The sequence below is a fragment of the Dasypus novemcinctus genome, chromosome 14 (assembly GCF_030445035.2).
Source record: "Dasypus novemcinctus isolate mDasNov1 chromosome 14, mDasNov1.1.hap2, whole genome shotgun sequence".
NCBI classification, from domain to species: domain Eukaryota; kingdom Metazoa; phylum Chordata; class Mammalia; order Cingulata; family Dasypodidae; genus Dasypus; species Dasypus novemcinctus.
Genome location: NC_080686.1, coordinates 9,643,310 through 9,660,497, shown reverse-complemented (window position 1 = coordinate 9,660,497; position 17,188 = coordinate 9,643,310). Strand labels below are relative to the sequence as shown.

Sequence of the window (17,188 nt, the reverse complement as noted above, 5' to 3'; positions counted from 1 at the left end):
CACAAAACAACCCATAACAGAACAAAAACAATACATGCACAGTTATTAACAACCAAGGAAAGTCTATGCTCAAGTATTAATTATCAGTAGGAGGAATACGATCTTGAAAATAGCTGCTTACTTAAACTTTTCCTTCTATTTACTGTTTTACTATTGTTTATGTACCTTTGAACAACTGTTAAATGTAGACAAAAACTCCATTCTTAAAGGACAAAAAAGATTTAATTTTGACTTCAAATGCTAATGGTAGGAAATATCTGGTAAAAAGAAGAAAATAAAATCCACAGGGGAAGAATAAAAATGACAAAAAGATAAAAAGAAAAAAAATTCACAGGGAAGCTACAAATACTACTTCTAAATTTAATTAGGGTTTGAAATAAGAGTGGTGCTCATTTAGGAGGTGCTTACTTTTGTGTCTTTGAGCATCCTTGGTCTCAAGATGTAACGCATTCTCTTTAAGTGACAGTTTACTCTCCTTCCAGAAACAATTTTATTACTCAAAAATCATGAAAGAATTCTTCAGAATATCCCTTAAAGCAGGGCTTCTAACCACAACAATTAAAAAAGAGATTCTGGACCTCAAACCCCAAGGGAAGTGGGTGGCTCTCTAAAAGGGTGGCCTTTTTGAAGAGGGAAAATCAAAGGACGGAAATTATTACTGAAGTTTATTACCAAGGACAGGTCCGACCAACACATTTCCTGACCAAGGGTCACCTGCAGGGATGCTCCCCCAAGTAACACAGCCCACTAGATTCATATTTAGACAGCCCTTCTGAATCACTCCCTTTGGCACCGTGGGGCTCTTGGCAGGACAGTGGCAGGGTCCATGAGTGAGCCTGAAAGTGCCAGTGCTGAATGCTGGACTCACACCCTTCGTTAGAGCATTGGCCAGCTGTATGATCCTACGACAAGTCACCAGACTTCTCCTTGTTTCAGGCCTCTCATCTATAAGAGGAGGATGATAACAAGAACTCTTCCCTCCTCAGACCTCTGTGAGGATTCAATGGCATAAGTAAACTAAAGTGTAAAAGAAGTAAAACTTGACACGAATGAACAGCAAACACCCTGCTCCCACCACCTTTCACAGCATGCGTTCACAACACAGCCTCACGAGCTGCAGGCTGTCAACTGTACTGGGTTATGGGTCCTGGCACCAACGCATTCTCTACTCTTCCAGCTAAAACTGAGCTCCAATAATTTCTGCATATGCAGTACAAGGATACACATTCAAATCCTGTTGAGGAAATTCTAAGATGGAGTCAAGAAAACACCTCATGTCCATTCCACAAATATTTATTATGTGTCTGCTATATGCCAGGTATTCTGTCACATGCAGGAAATTCAATGCTGAACAGCTGCCCTCAAAGGGCCTACCAAGTTCAAATAACTTTGAAAGATGGGCTGCAACAGTCATTTAATCAATACTCATTGTCTACACGCCAGGGAAATAGCAGGAGGTACAACAGTGAGTAAGACATGGTCCCTGTGTAAATAACTCAGTGTAACTCAAAGTGGGGCCAGTGGCCCACAGAGCAGTTCTACGGTGCGTTGCAAGAATTTTAGTACTGGTATTGGTGTTTGCATATTATTTACTAAAGATTGGCACATTAAGAAGATGCATGGATGAACCTTGAAGACATCATGTTGAATAAAATGAGCCAGACACAAAAGGACAGATACTGGATGATTCCACTTACATGAAGTACCTAGACGAGGCAATTCATAGGGACAGAAAGTAAATAAAAGGCTACCAGAGTGCAGGTGGGGAAGGGGAGTTATTGCTTGATGAATACAGAATTTGGGGTGATAGAAAAGTTTTGGTAATGGAGAGTAGTGATGGTAGCATAACATTGTAAATGTAATTAACGTCACTGAATTGTACACATGAAAGTGGTTCGAGTGGGAAATTTTGTGTATATATGTTACCACAATAAAAAAAAAACAGGCACATTCATGTACCCCTAGAATGCCACTCTCACGTACATGAATGCTTCTCAGTTGGACACAAAGGTACGTGGGAATGACTCCTTGCTCCAGCACGCCCTGCATGTGACGCCTGCATGAGCGCCACATGGCTGAGTAAGAAGTGGTGAGCGCACTGCCCTGCCGGACCAGGCAGAGCCTGCATGAAGGAGCAGCAGAAGGATGAGAAGCAAAGGAGAGTGGTTTTTGGCTGCTGTTGTTTGTTTTTTTGAAAGGCCAAGGAGAAAAGCAAAGGATTCTCAGTCCAGAGAGCAGCTTGCCCAGAGGTCTGTGGCAGGGACTGACAAAGCCACAGGGCAGCGGCTGGGGAGTGGGGTTAGGACTTTATCAAGGCTTGACACGTACTGGGGCTAGGGAGCTTCTGACCATGTTGATGAAGCCTGGCTTCTGGTATAAAATAAATGTTCCATCCAACTAATTTATTAGAACTTAATGTGTCCCCGTGGAAACAGAAGCCGACATTTAAACAAAAACTCCCATTAGAAATTAAATAATGATCAAGGGGATGATATCAAGGCAGATGTTTTTTTTTGGTGGTAGAAAGGGGAGAAAGGCAAACAAAACAAAAGGGTGGGGTCCTGAGGACGTGGCTGGTGGAAGCTGCAGGAGTCAGGCTGGTGCTGACCACGGCTGGATTGGCTCGTACCCCTGATATGAGACATCAGTGTCGCCATGGAGAGCATGCCCCTACTGCCACCAGGACCCTGGGGACGAGGCTGGCATGCCCCGCCTCGGGGAGAGTCTCTCCCTAAATGCATCTGTCTAGCTTTCCTTTCCTTGCTAAGGCCCCTCCTTACCTCCAGAGACAAACCCAGCCCCGCCCATCATCTGCTTTAAAGCAGCACACAATGAGGTCCCAGCCCACCCCGCCACATCCCATCTTCTTTAACTCTACACCTCTCACCCTAGTAAAGGTCTACTTGTTTGTTTGTTTGTTTAAAGTAATTGCTCTTGCCATACCTGCCTTCCCTTATTCCAGGCCTGACCCCAGGCCTTTCCTGTCCTCTGCAGGCTTTCTAAATTTGAACACATCCCCTCAGACCCCTCCCCAGAGGAGCTGGTGCTTCCAGCCTACTGCTATGCTTGCAGTTTCTGATATTTGGCAATTGCCAGTTAGTGCCTAGACTTAGTAGTCATCTTTTCATGTCTCCGTCCTGGCTTCTGTGCTGGTCCGCACGCTTGCAGAGTTTCTGGGGCCATGTGTCTACTCACTGCTACAGCCCTGTGGACAGCACCCTGTAGGAACTAGAAGTTCTCCTTCCCTCCTAGATTCAACAGACTTTTCCACACTTGCAAGTCCCGCCCACCCACTCTCCCTCCCTCTCAAGTGCATTATATGCATATCAGGAGGGATAATCTTACTTCATTTTAATTTTTATCTCTTCTCCTTTCTTCTCCCAGAAACTCATAGCTGCCCTACTTTTCTCTTGGAGCAATGTAAAATCCCTAATAATAGGATTTAATAAAGCTTTATCTAACTGATTTTATACCTTAGCATTTTCTCTAAGGGATAAATCCCAACAATCTAGCACAGTGCCACAGCGAATGGCCAGAGGCATAGCACAGAAGTCCTAAAAATATGTATTAAAAAAAATGAGTGAATTATCTTTTCTATTTAATAAACCTTTTTACTTCCTTCTTTGCATATATCTCTGTTAATGCTACTTTTATGCCTTCATAGGTAATACCCTAAAAATTTGAATAGACTTTTCTATCTGCCAAATCAAGATGTTTAAAGCATTCATTATTACTTCTATGACCCCTTCTCAGACCAGCCAGCCAAGGTGTAGTCACTTAAATCATCAACTGCTCCAACACCGCCTATCTTGTTTTCTGTCAGATGCTGCAACTTTTGGTGGAAGAACTTGTCACTTACTTCCTTTGTAATTCTCAGCCTTCAGGTAGAGCCCTTTGTATACAGTGATTACTAACTAAATGCCCTTCAATAAAACCCTCTTCAGTACATTACTATAAAAGTGCCCTTCAAGAGGTCTAAATACAATAGCACTTATTAACTAATAATGTATTTTAGACAAAGAGAGGAAGTGATTTTTGTTTTAATAAGTTGGGAGCTAAATACCACTAGTTTTCTGAACAAAGAAAGGCATCTGCTGATGTTCAAAAAAATTGCTAGCTATATTTTTCACACCTATTACTGGTAAATATATTTGAGGAAATCTTTTTTTCACTCTTGCCCTATCATATACAAATAAAAGAATATAATGATCAGCAATAAAAAAAGTGAAGTATGTACACAGAATTAGGATGCCAAAGCAACGTGGCTTCTTAGCCCGTTTGGCCCCCTGAAGGACTCTGCCGGCTGTATGGAGAACAAAGGTCGTGTCGTGCCTTCCTGCCTTCCCAGGAGCCATGCCAGGGATGGGCTGCGCTCCCTGCTAAAGGACATGCCTCACCGTGTGGCTTCGAAAATTGTATGGAGTTTTTCTTTAAAGCCAGGCTATTTTTCTGATTCTTTTTCTTGCTTTGACCAGACAGTATAGATATTCATATCTAAAAATATGTCTGTACCATCAAATGTAAAAACAAAAGCCATCATGCCCTTTTCTTTGAAAGTCTCCCTTTTAAAATGATGCAGACCAACTGTACAGAGACCTCATATTGTGGTTTGACATGATGTGTCTGACTGGACAACTCTGAAAGCACCAATATACTTCAAAGCAGTAAACAGTTGTTAGGTAGGAATAATATTTTGCCACTTTAAACATATAAACAAGAAATCTGGTAAACCAGATTCTGAAGGCTCCATGACTTGTCCCAAAACATACAACTATCTTCCAACTGGCAAAAAAAGTTATTTTCTCTTTTAGAATTTTGTATTAGGAACTATGTAATTAATCATATTAGCATGAAGCCTGGGAAGAAAAATAACTTCCTAGAAGTGTATTTTGTTAAAGTTTATGAAAGTTGCTACGAAACAGAATAATATGAACAACAGGAAAAGACCATTTTGTATTTATTGGACCACCACGGGATGACTGACAATAGATGATATCACTAATAGGCAATTATAACATCCAGCATTCCAAAACTATTTAATAATTTGTTTTGAGGAAGTACAACTTTCAAAACAACAAAAAGACAATCTAAATGTTTATATGGATGGTTACAGGCTGAAATAAAGTTAAATATGTAAAATAAAGAAATTAGTTCCAACCTGAAAAAAGCATCAAATATTTAGTCACCAATTTAAAAATAGAATGGGTTCCAAACATTTATTTGTCAATTAATTATCTGGAACACTCAGTGCATTTTCCAACTGAAAAAAATATATGCCATGGAAATGCTGTGGACAGTAGTTAGGATTTCAGACTAACCCACAAAAACTAGGTTAACTATTAGGCACATTTATGGCTATGTAGCACAATGGTGAAGAGCATCAACTTTATGGCATCAAGGATACCTGGATCCCCGTCTTGCTCTGCCCTTTGCCAGCAGCATTTCCACAATGCGGTACATACTTGTCTGCAGCAAGAAGTGGGCCTCCTGCAGCAGGTCTCACTCCCAGCCATAAGCGGGCTAGGAAATGCTGTTCTTCTGTGATCAGGGAAAAGTCCGCCCCTGTTCTTGGCAGGGTGGGTCATGCATGTGGATGGAGTCTTAGTCAAGGCGTGCTGTCCCAAAAACAACCCTAATGGAATTAATACTAACTTATATAAACTCAGTTATATACATTTTATTATAACTATACTTAGCTTTCTCAGGTGCATGTGGCTCTGGGACTGTTTACAATGTAGTTCCAATAAGGATGACAATAAGGTTCAATCTTAATAAGTAAGATTCAAGCAACCCAATTAAACTTTGATCATGTCTATATATGCTTTCCAAATATCTGGGGGAAATTTCCCCTCACCCCCAAATCTATACTATAATTTTATTATAAAGCAGGCACATTTTATAGATAAAAGGAAGCATTTGTTACTAGGCACATCAACATGGATCAGTAAAATGCTCTTCTCTCTATCCAGGGCTTTACAGGGGATCTATCTAAGAAGCACATGTCTTCCAGGAAAGCATACTTTGGGGAGCACTTGTCACTCACCCTCCAGTGTCGTCATCTATAAGAGAAGCAGGATACAGAGAGCTGAGGCCCTCAGGAAAGCTGATTGCTGAGTTTAGTCAGGAGAAATTCTCATTAAATGTTTAAGATTTAGAAGGACCACAGCTAGAATGTCATCATGCAAACCACCAGCAGATGCAATCCAGAACTGTTTCAAAATCCTGCCATCACATATTCATGATGGCATTTTTTTCTCACAGCACTATTATAAGATCAGATGTTAATATAAACAAAATATCTACAAGAAGAATTAAGACAAAACACTATTTAAAGAGAGGTTAGATTAATATCCAGACCACTGTTTACACGAGCTCTCTATATAACTTGACAGTTCCATTAAAAATGTTTCTTCTTGGGAAGCAGATTTGGCTCACCTGATAGAGTGTCTGCCTACCACATGGGAAGTCCAGGGTTCAAACCCAGGGCCACCTGACCTGTGTGGTGAGCTGGCCCATGTGCAGTGCTGATGTGCGCAAGGAGTGCCCTGCCACACAGGGCTGTCCCCCACGTAGGGCAGCCACACGTGCAAGGAGTGCGCTCTGTATGGAGCGCTGTCCCGTGTGAAAAAAGTGCAGCCTGCCCAGGAAAGGCGCTGCACACACGGAGAGCTGACGCAGCATGATGACGCAACAAAAAGAGACAGATTCCCGGTGCTGCTGAAAAGAATACAAGCGGACCAGAAGAACACGGTGAATGAACACAGACAGCAGAGAACGCGGACGGGGGGGCAGGGGGGAAGGGGAGAGAAATAAATGGAAAAAAAAATCTGAAAAAAAAAAAAAGTTTCTTCTTTTCCATAATTCATAAATTAGTATGATTGTTGAAGATGTTAACAGACACAGTTTGGGCCAGATCTATGCACAGTTCGACTTCTGCCTAATCAAAACACATTTTAGGATATGGTGCTATGAAACTTGACAGAGAACAAAGCTTACTTACTACACAAAGCAAAAAGACATTAAAATTCCCCAGAGATATTTTATGGGCTCCACTCCATCCCTGGCCTTGTTTTACAGTCAAACTCTGTGATCCTGGTTTATTTGCCTTAAAAATAAAATGAGATATAAAGGATTAATTAAAAGAGCTAACCATTGCAGCGAATCGGATGCTGCTATTGGAGTGTATCCTCACCTTCCCCTGGTGGCCTTCTGGAGGATCTTCACTCCTGCCAGTCTGCAGGGCTTCCCTTCCAACTGTCTGTCCTTCACGATGGTGCCCTCCAGGTGCACTTCGCCAAAGAGCCCACAGGCATCTTGCACAAGAAGGCAGAAGCTGTTAAAAAAGAAATCCACATTTGCTTTTTCAGTATACTATTTGTGATCCACTGTAGTGATCATGACTTCCCTTCTCCTTCACTAGAAATCCACTGCTGGCATCTCTCTAGATGGATTGGGGTAAATGAAGCTGGATTCAGCATTGGTATTTTGGATTTGTATATGCAGGTGTTTCGATCACTAGCCACAAAATATAGAAGGAAATAAAATGCTATATTGGCATAAAACTAAACCCTAAGTCAAATTTGGTTTAAAAGCATGAAGAAAATCATCCTCTCAAATCAAATACATTAAGTTGCCCAGAAACAGTGTCCTCATTCCCTATTTAGCCTGTTTCCCATGAAAGGAAATGCTTATATTCTGTATTGATTTTCAATACTGAGAAAAGCTTCTGTGAAACATCAGGATGAGAACAACAAGTAGAAGGCACATCTTTACAGACATGGTACACAGCAGACTAAAAACCAGATCCCACCAGGCAGGAACAAAGACGTGCTGAGGAGCCAGTGACATTACGGGATTTCCCTAACTTTTAAGTTCAGAGAACAGTATCCATGAAAGCCTATTTAGGATAGAATTTCTAATCCTCTCACTTCATAATTCAGGTAAATAAGGTCTTATTTATAACTGTTACATTCTTAGAAAATATTTCGTGGAGTCTGAAGAAAAGGTATTCAGTAAATAACACCACCAAATTGATTATGGAGCAAAAACTATTTTAAAGATGAGAATATAAAGGAAGGTGTAAGTTGGAAAAGAACAGAAGATGCTTCCTGGGGTATACTTCAATGTGTACTGTTTTCTATTTCAACTCTTCTTTGTTTATCCCACCCTTAAGAAGCAGCGGTCCTAAAGTTTTTGTCTTGAGCCCTGCTCCCCTTCTTCTTTGTTCTTTCTTAGTGTTCTCAGCTACTACATGGTGTCATTGCTGTACAGATGAAACCTTTTCCCCAGCTCTCCAGACGTGGCTGCCAGGAGCCATCATTTTGCTCCCTGCATTCATGACTGGACTTGAGTTTCTCATGCCCACTTCCTTGGACCACCGCGAGGTGTCTCTACCTTGGTACCTTGACGTTAGGGTCCAGGTCATTCCTTGGGGTGGGGGTGGGCACAGCCTGTCCTGTGTTTGCAGGATGCTTAGTAGCATCCCTGGCCTCTATCCATTAGATGCCAGTAGCTCACCTTGGCCCTGTCTCCAAGTTGTGACAACCAAAAATGTCCCCAGACACTGCCAAAAGTTCACCCCAGCTGAGAACCACTGAATTATAAGAATCCTCTCCCACTTTTAATATTTCCATCCTACAGCTCAATTACAAAGTAAACTTCCATAAAACACATACACACACTGATCATATCTGTGACAGCTTGAAGCTTTTTGTGGACCTCAGAAAAGATCATGTTCTTAAAGCTAATCCTTTCCTGTGGGTGTGGGACTCTCTTGATTGGATCCCTTCAGTCGAGGGACTTTGGGTTTGCAGATGTAGGGTGGGTCTCGGTCCTCTTGCTGGAGTCCTTAATAAACGGGGAATGAAAGCAGCAGACACACAGAAAAAAGTAGCAGAGACAGAGAAACCCTGAGAGGCTGAGAGAAGGGTCCCAGAGGCAGAGGCTGGAATTAGAGGAGCACAGAGGCATGGAAAAGAAGCCTCCAAGAAGCTGGGAGCCCTGGAAGAGGGAGAGACAAGCCATCTTCATGACTGCCCACGGCTGAGCTCAGGGCGGGGCGTCGCTTGATGCCTTGATTTGGACATTTTCATAGCCTCAAAATTTAGACCTATTAAATTCCCATTCTAAAGGCCAACCCATTTCTGGTATATTGCTAACAGCAGCCTTCAGCAAACTAAAACAATATCTCACATATTCATGAATGTCCCCATTACCTATGTCAGTCATCTAAACTTTTGTTTTACTAAAATTCACAGTACACTACAGTACAACATTGTACACATGTACGTGAATGTGTATATACATATATAGACTGGAAGAGCTGTGTGTGATGTGCTCTGATATTTTATTTTTCTCTTCTAACCTAATTCAATTAAAATAAAATTCTGGTTGAAATACATTAAGTTGATTTCAAGTTCAATTTACGGGTCATGCCCACAATTTGAAAAAAACACTGCTTTACATAGGAGACTAGATGAACCTGGCAATCCAGACAATGCAACCCAACCCACCTTTCCAGGGTTACCACATCTCTACCTCCTGCACCCTTCACATGCCCAGTCTATGGCCATCCTCAGGCCTGAGCAGCCATTGATACCGCTTGGCTGCCAGATGATACTTTCTCTGGCTTCCTCTCCAGCCTTCCTGACCATGCCTCCTCAGTCACCTTGCTAATTCCCCACTTCCTGATCTCTCACTTTGGCATGCCCTCTTCTTGATTCACACTCACTCCAGAATGATTATGTAGAGCCTAACAGTTTTATAGGTTCTCAAATTTATAACTCTAGCCTGAATCTTTACCCTGAACTGCAGACTTGATTATCCTATTCGGATGTCTAATTGGTATCTGAAACTGACATAAAGAATTGATAACCCCACTTTCCAACAAGGTCCCCTGCTAGGGCCTTCTCCACCTTGGTCGATGCAGCTCATGCTTCTAACTGTTGAGGTCCCAAACCAGGAATCATCATTTCCTCACCCTTGCTCTAATAGCTCACATCCCACCTGCAGCCCATCAGCAAGTCCAACTGTGTGGCCTCCACGATATCCGGAATTGATCTGCCCCTCACCCCACTCCAGTTCAAAGCTGCCCTTGTCTCTCCTGGATCGCTGCAGCCCCGTCCCACCTGGCGTCTCTGCTTTCAGTTACCCTCACTCTGTCTTCAACATTATAGCTGGTTTCATCCTTCTAATTCCTACAACAGCTCTGCTCAAACCCCTGGACTCCACTGCCTTGCTCAGTACAGAAACCAAAGGCCTTACAAAGCCCCCGTATGTTGCTGCCTGTTCCTCCCAGATCCATCTACTGTTTCCACTTTCCCTGATTTGATGCTAGACACACCTAGTCTGTTTGTGGCTCTTTGAACAGACCCAGCAGGCTTCTGCCCAGCTTTCCATTGGCTATTTTCTCTTCCTAGAACATTCTTCCCCTGCCATTCTCAAGACTTTTCCCCTTGCTTCCTTTAGGTCTATTCACCTTAAAATAAATAGCATGCCTGCACCTCCAGATTTCCCATTCCCTATACCCTGCTTACTTTTCCCCCCCCACAGCACTCATCATGTCTGCCATACAGTATATTTATTATTTTGATTGTCTTCCCTAACAGTGTTAAGCTCCTATTTTGTTCACTGCTTTTAACCTAATAAATTTCCACTATGAAGGTCAGCCCATTTCTGGTACAACATAGGTACTGGAAGTGAGTGAATAAATGAGCTGCTGTTTCACAAACATGTACCCATAAGTGCCTCTAAGCATTTGACCTATCTCTTCTCTGCCTGAAATAACTGCTCATATCTGCCAACTGGAAATGAACCTGCCTGCCATGGTCTAAGTCAAATCCCACCCTTTCTACGACATCCTTTTTGAGCCCTATGAATCCCTTCTTTGAATTCTCATAGCTTATTTATATCTTTTTTGTTAAAACAATGTTCATTTCTGCTTGTATTATAATTTAAAAACTAAATCTACCAAAAATTATTTTTGAACATAAAGGCCAGAAGTAGGCATATTCATTACCTTCTTTTACCAGATTATAACTTTAGGGTAGATATATTGTCTATAACACCTTTTCATTCTGCATAGTCTATATACCACAGTGATTTGAACCTAGTAAATAATAACAAATGACAGTGATTGTTCTAAGAGCCTATACAGTGGCAGTTACTCTACAAGGCACACATTAATTAAATCTTTACAATAATTCTGCAAAGTACAGTAGTATTTTGACCTCCACTTATAGATAAAGTGAATTAAGTTCAGAGATGACTTTGTAAATGGGCACTCAGCTTCCATCATTTTAATTATTCAGGTTACTCAAATTTCCCTCTTCATCCCCAACACAACTGTTTCCAGGGGGTTTATTCCCCTTTTTTTAAAAAAGGGGAAACCTGTAAATAAGTTTCAGAAGCAGTATACCTCTTTTTTCTACTCATTAAGGCATCAAATTGTGAGATATGATTGTATACTGTAGCTACATATAATTAGCTTAAATTTTAAAAATTAATTTAATGTTACCTGGCATAATGTCTGGTCAATATAAACACTTGTTAGGACATGAGACGCAATATAGGCTCAAAATGAGTTTCCATCATTAAAAACAGAACAAAAAAACTTATTCAGAAGTCTTCTCCAGTTTTGCTGTACTTGGAGCTCTGTCACACGATGACCATTTCTACTGGTTCTACCTAACAGATGCATGGCTGCCAGTAAGACTCCTGACCAATAAGAACTCCTGATCAGAAGTATAAAAGGTCTTCAGAAGTCTTTAGTGAGAAATTTGGGTAAGAAGTGGAATAATTTTAGGAAGGGTAATATACACATAGACTCTGATTCCTTGAAATGATTAAAAGTTATAAGTACTTGCATCCTCCTGGATTTCATGAATATAAGCACATTTTTCTGTGATTTGATTAGTTTCTTATTCTATATAAATTATGAAGCATTAAAATGGGAATTTTGTGTTTTATACACACATATGCTACCACAAAATATATATATACATGTATGATTCCCCTGCTTTCTTCCTGGCCCTCTCTATGACTAGCCCTGGGTGTTCCAGGCCATCCTTGTATACCTATGGTCATACCTGGAGGAAAGGGGGAGGAGATGATGGAAAGGGGCTAGGCCAGCCTCTCGGCAATCCCTCCTGCGAACTTCTCATCTACAGGCGTCTGCTTCCATCCCCAAGGAAGCAAGCTCTGCTCAGGCCCTGCCAATTACCTCAGTGCACCCTCCTTCGTTGCAAATGAAGGGGCTGGATTAAGATGATGAGCAACATTCCTGCCAGGGAGTTAATTAACAAATTATTTTTTTCTGAGAACATAATGGAAACAGTACAGCTAAGGAACTTATAGAACGTTTTACCCAAATGTTATTTTCATTCAGGAAATGCCTCATTATCTTTCTCAGAATATTTAACTGTAATTTTCTACCTATCACTGATTATTTTAAATGCTCTAAACAAATTCATTAATGTTTGCTGTACATCTTAGTAAAAATGGAAAAATTTTTTCCAATTTTCATTTTCATTTTTTCCCATAAAGGAGTATAAATATTTAAATAAAGAGAAGCAAAATGTAAAACACAATGAAATAGAAGTGCAAAATACTCTAATACTGTTGTACAACTGAGCAATGATAAATCTGCATTGTTTTTCTCAGTTTTTGCATTTTTGCTGATTTGAACATATATCACCAAGATATTATTCAGATGCTAGAATTAGTACAGCTGAATTTAGAGGGTTTTGATTTGATTTTGGAAGGAATGTTACTGTTCTGACTTAATTAGGCACTCCTGACCATCTTCACTGTTTTCCCTGGGTTTGTCGAGCTGTTGCTCTAGAAAACATACATATATATATATGTATATATAATATATATATTTATTTAAAGATTTATTTTTTTAAATTTATTTCTCCCTGCCCCCTAAGCCCTTCATTTTATGCACTCGCTAGGTCTGTTCATCTTCCTTTTAGGAGGTACTGAAAACGGAACCTGGGACCTCCACGTGGGAGGGATGCGCCTAATTGCTTGAGCCACCTCTGTTCCCTGCTGTGTTGTGTTTCTCATTATGTTTTCCTTCTATGTCTCTTGTTGTGTCATCTTGTTGTGTCAGCTTGTTGCGCCAGCCTGTCGTGTCAGCTCATCACGTCAGCTCTCTGTCTTGCTTGTCTTCTTTAGGAGGTACCAGGAACCGAACCTGGGACCTCCCATGTGGTAGGTGGGAGCTCAACTTGCTAGAGTCACATCTGCTTCCCCATTTATTTTTAAAGACAATTTAATTAAAGTATATTTTATAGGTTGTAAAATCTATCAATTTCAAGGGTCCATTTCAATGATTTTTAGTAACTTTACTGATTGGTGCAGCCATCACCATAAATCAGTTTTACAACATTTTCTTTTCCCCAATAAGACCCCTCATTCCCATTTACAGTTAATCCCTATTCCCATGCCTGGCCAAGGAAACCACTAGTCTACTTTCTGTCTCTATAAATTTGCCTTCTCTGGACATTTCCAGACATTGTGTCATGTGTTTGCCTTCTTTCACCCAGCATGTTTCTGAGGTTGATCTGTAATATATAATAGAAATGTCAGTATTTCATTCCTTTCTATAGATGCACAGTATTCTGTTATATGGATATACAGTTTGTCTATCCATTTACCAGTTGATGGACATGTAGGCTGTTTCCACTTCTTGGCTATCACAGGCAATACTGCTATGAACATTTCTATGTAAATCTTCATGTGGACACATGCTTTCGATTCTCTTGGATATGCACCTAGGAGTAGTGAATTGTTGGTTCATGTGGTAACTTCATGTTTACCATTGTGGGGAACTGTTTTCCAAAGTGGAAGCAACGTGTGAGGGTTCCAATTTCTCTACATCCTCTCCCGTATTTGCTATCGTCTTTGATTACAGCACTGTCGTGGGTATGAAGCCATATCTCATGGTGGTTTTGATTTGCATTTCCCTAATGACTACTGATGTTAAACTTCTTTCAATATGATTACTAGCTATTCACACATCTTCTTTGGTGAAATGTCTATTTGTAGCTTTTCCCATTTTTGATAAGGATTTTTTTTTCTTATTACTGAATTGTAAGAGTTCTTTGCATATTCTGAATATGTACTTTGTTGAATATGTGTTTTTACAAATATTTTCCCCCAGTTTGTGGCTTATTTTTTCATTATCTTAATAATATGTTTTGTGGTACAGAAGTTTTGAAACTTGGCAATGTCCAACATATTTTTAAAGAGTTCCAGATATTCATTTCTACTGTCTTAAAAGCTGTATCATGAAGATCAACTTGTAATCTTTATTATAGTCTCATAATCTATTCAGTTATTCCATACCTTTCCTTTTAACAAGTTTTGAAACTTGGCAATGTCCAACATATTTTTAAAGAGTTCCAGATATTCATTTCCACTGTCTTAAAAGCTGTATCATGAAGATCAACTTGTAATCTTTATTTTAGTCTCATAATCTATTCAGTTATTCCATACCTTTCCTTTTAACAAAGAATTATGTAATACAGCATTCTGTAATAGCAATTTTGCATTAACTTTTTAGCTTTAAAATTATATGAATACAGTTTAAGAATGAAACAGTTCCAAAGTTACAAAAAACTGTAGTCTTCCCTTCCTTTCCCCCATATATCCTTTCAGAGGCAAGTGCTTTCATTCTTTTAGCTTTTTTTTTTTTTTTGGTATTTATAGTTCCATGTCTCTAAATAGCATGCTTATATTGATACTTTTTGATATTTCAGTTTTTCTCATAATGTATTGATATTCTAGTAAAGGAAGATAAGGACTTAGCTCTTTCCTTCCCCTAACCCTGCCATACATATTTTTAATCCCATTTTTCCCAAGAAAAATTATATTGTTATTTGGTTAGAATGCTAAATATAAGAAGCATCAACATTTAGTACTTAACATTAATTTGACAGTATACATACGACCTAAAACTGAGCTATAGAGTAAGCTACATACTTCTGCATTCAACAATGTGGTGTCCCAAATACTCTCAATGGCCCTCCTGCTCAAAACAAGCAAACAAAAAATATCTACATCAAGTTTATCATGGGTTTTTACCAGGCTACTGGATTTGAATGAAGGAAAAAAAAAATAGTGTCAAAAATCAAACAACCAAAATAAAGAAAGAAAGAAAAAAGAAAAAAGAAAAAAAATCAAACAAACAAAAAAGAGTAATGAACAAAGGGAAAGCTAAATCTGAAGAAATGAACCAAAAGCATTACCTTGGCAAAAGTTGTAAAACTCTAAACTCCCTTATAAGGGTCCACAGAGCCCTTTCAGGAGAAACAAAGGCAAATATTGTTTGAAAGAAAGCACTTTTAACTATATCACTAGTTTGCCACAGAGTAAGATTAAACAACTATGTGCTCAAATAAAGATCACCAAACACAAAGAAGGAAACCATTATGTGGGAAGGGTCAGAAGAAATAACAATAGACTTGCTTTAGACTGGAAATTAACAGATATGAAATACAAAATAACTTTTTAAAAAAAGTGGAATGATATGATTTAAATAGGAGACAAGAAGCTATCAAAAATTACTGGGCAGATATAAAGAGTCAAATAGAATCTTCATAAAGGAAAGGGATGCATAATTGAAATAAGGTTCATTGGTTTTATAAATGATTATATACACCTAAAAAAACGATGTGAAGTGATTTATATATCTCAAGGAATTGCCCAGAGTGCAGCTTGAAAGTTGACAGAAAATACGAGAGGGGTAAAGAAATAGAGAAGAACAGAGTGCAGAGTGAGAAGGACTAAAATATGTCTAATAGGAATCCCAGAAGAACAAAATAGAGGAAGAAGAAGCAAAAAATTGTAGAGCTAACACCTGCAAAATTGTCACAACTAATGAAATACATAAATCTAAAGATACAGGGAGCAAAACAAATACCAAGAAGGACAACTAAAAGGAAAACTTTCATAATTTACACACTGTAATGAAACTATAGAACATCAAAGACAATGAAACTATTATAAAAGCAAGCAGAGAGAAAAGACCTGCAAAGGAATATAAATTAGATTTATATTAGCCTTTTCAAGAACAATAAATGAAGCCAGAAGCCAGTAGAATACTTTTCAAATTTTGGAGGAAAACTTAGAACTGTGTACCAGCAAAACTATCTTTCAATAATTATGATAAAATAAACACATTTTTAGATAAGGAAAAACTAAGAGCATTTTCCATGTAGAAAGCCAGAAGTATTTATTAGTTACTAAAGCAATTTCTGAATTATATATTTTAGGAAGAAGGAAAATGATTTCAGAAAAAAGTTCTGAGATAAAGGAAGGACTAGTGATAAAAAATATAAACAAACCAAAACAAACCTGATGGGATAAAATAACACCATCACCTATAATAAAACTAATGTGTGAGGACCTGAAATATTAGGAATGGGTAGCAAGTAACTCAAATGCGGGTGACTGGAGTTCAAATATTCCATGGTCCCCATATGACTCAGAGGAAGACTAAGGCATTAAGTAGAACATGTATGGTAAAATTTCAAGGATAATCACCAAAAGCACAGAAATAGGCTATATAACTTCCAACTCACTAGAGGGAAAAAACAGAATGAGAAAAATAGGCATATAAAAACAAGAAAACAAACAAACAAACAAGGAAAAGCATAAAAGAGCAGAAGATTGTAGGGTAATAAGTGAGGTGGTATTAAAAGAAAAACTCCAGCACAGTGGATGTAGGTCAGTTCAATCCCCAGTACCTCCTAAAAAACCAACCAACCAATCAAGCAAACAAACCAAACAAGACAAAAAACCTACAAGAAACTCCAAGTATGTTAGAAATATCTATTTATAGGACATGTATAAGATGTACAAAATATATTTAAATTTTTTATTTAAATATAAAATATACTTAAAAATGACACACCTGTCAGTTAAAAGACAGTTTGTATTGTCTGAAGAAAGAAAGAGAGGGAGGGGGCAGGAGGGAGGGAGCAAGAAAGGAAGGATGGAAGAAAAAAGAAAGAAAAAGAAAAGCAAGCAAGCAAGGAAAGAAGGGAGAGAAAGAAAACCAATGTTGAAAGAGATGCCAGCAAGATGGTAGAGTGAGAAGCTACAGAGTTCTGAACTCCCAAAGAAACACTGGGGGAAAAAAAAAAAAGCAGAAACTGGCTCTCTCCAAGCTCTGGAAAAT

General features: G+C 39.1%; 1 protein-coding gene across 7 annotated transcripts in view; it reads right to left on the bottom strand.

Annotated features, from left to right (window-relative positions):
* The window catches only part of SPIDR (scaffold protein involved in DNA repair), a 579,802-nt gene that overhangs the window by 53,848 nt on the left and 508,766 nt on the right, over positions 1-17,188 (bottom strand). For all 7 annotated transcript variants that reach the window (XR_011645614.1, XR_009180381.2, XM_058275512.2 and 4 more), the window contains one exon: positions 7,193-7,333. Coding sequence is in view for 5 of the 7 variants with exons in the window: in XM_058275512.2 (XP_058131495.1) it covers positions 7,193-7,333 (141 nt within the window). In the remaining 2 variants the exon portion in view is untranslated. The remainder of the gene's footprint in view (positions 1-7,192; positions 7,334-17,188) is intronic.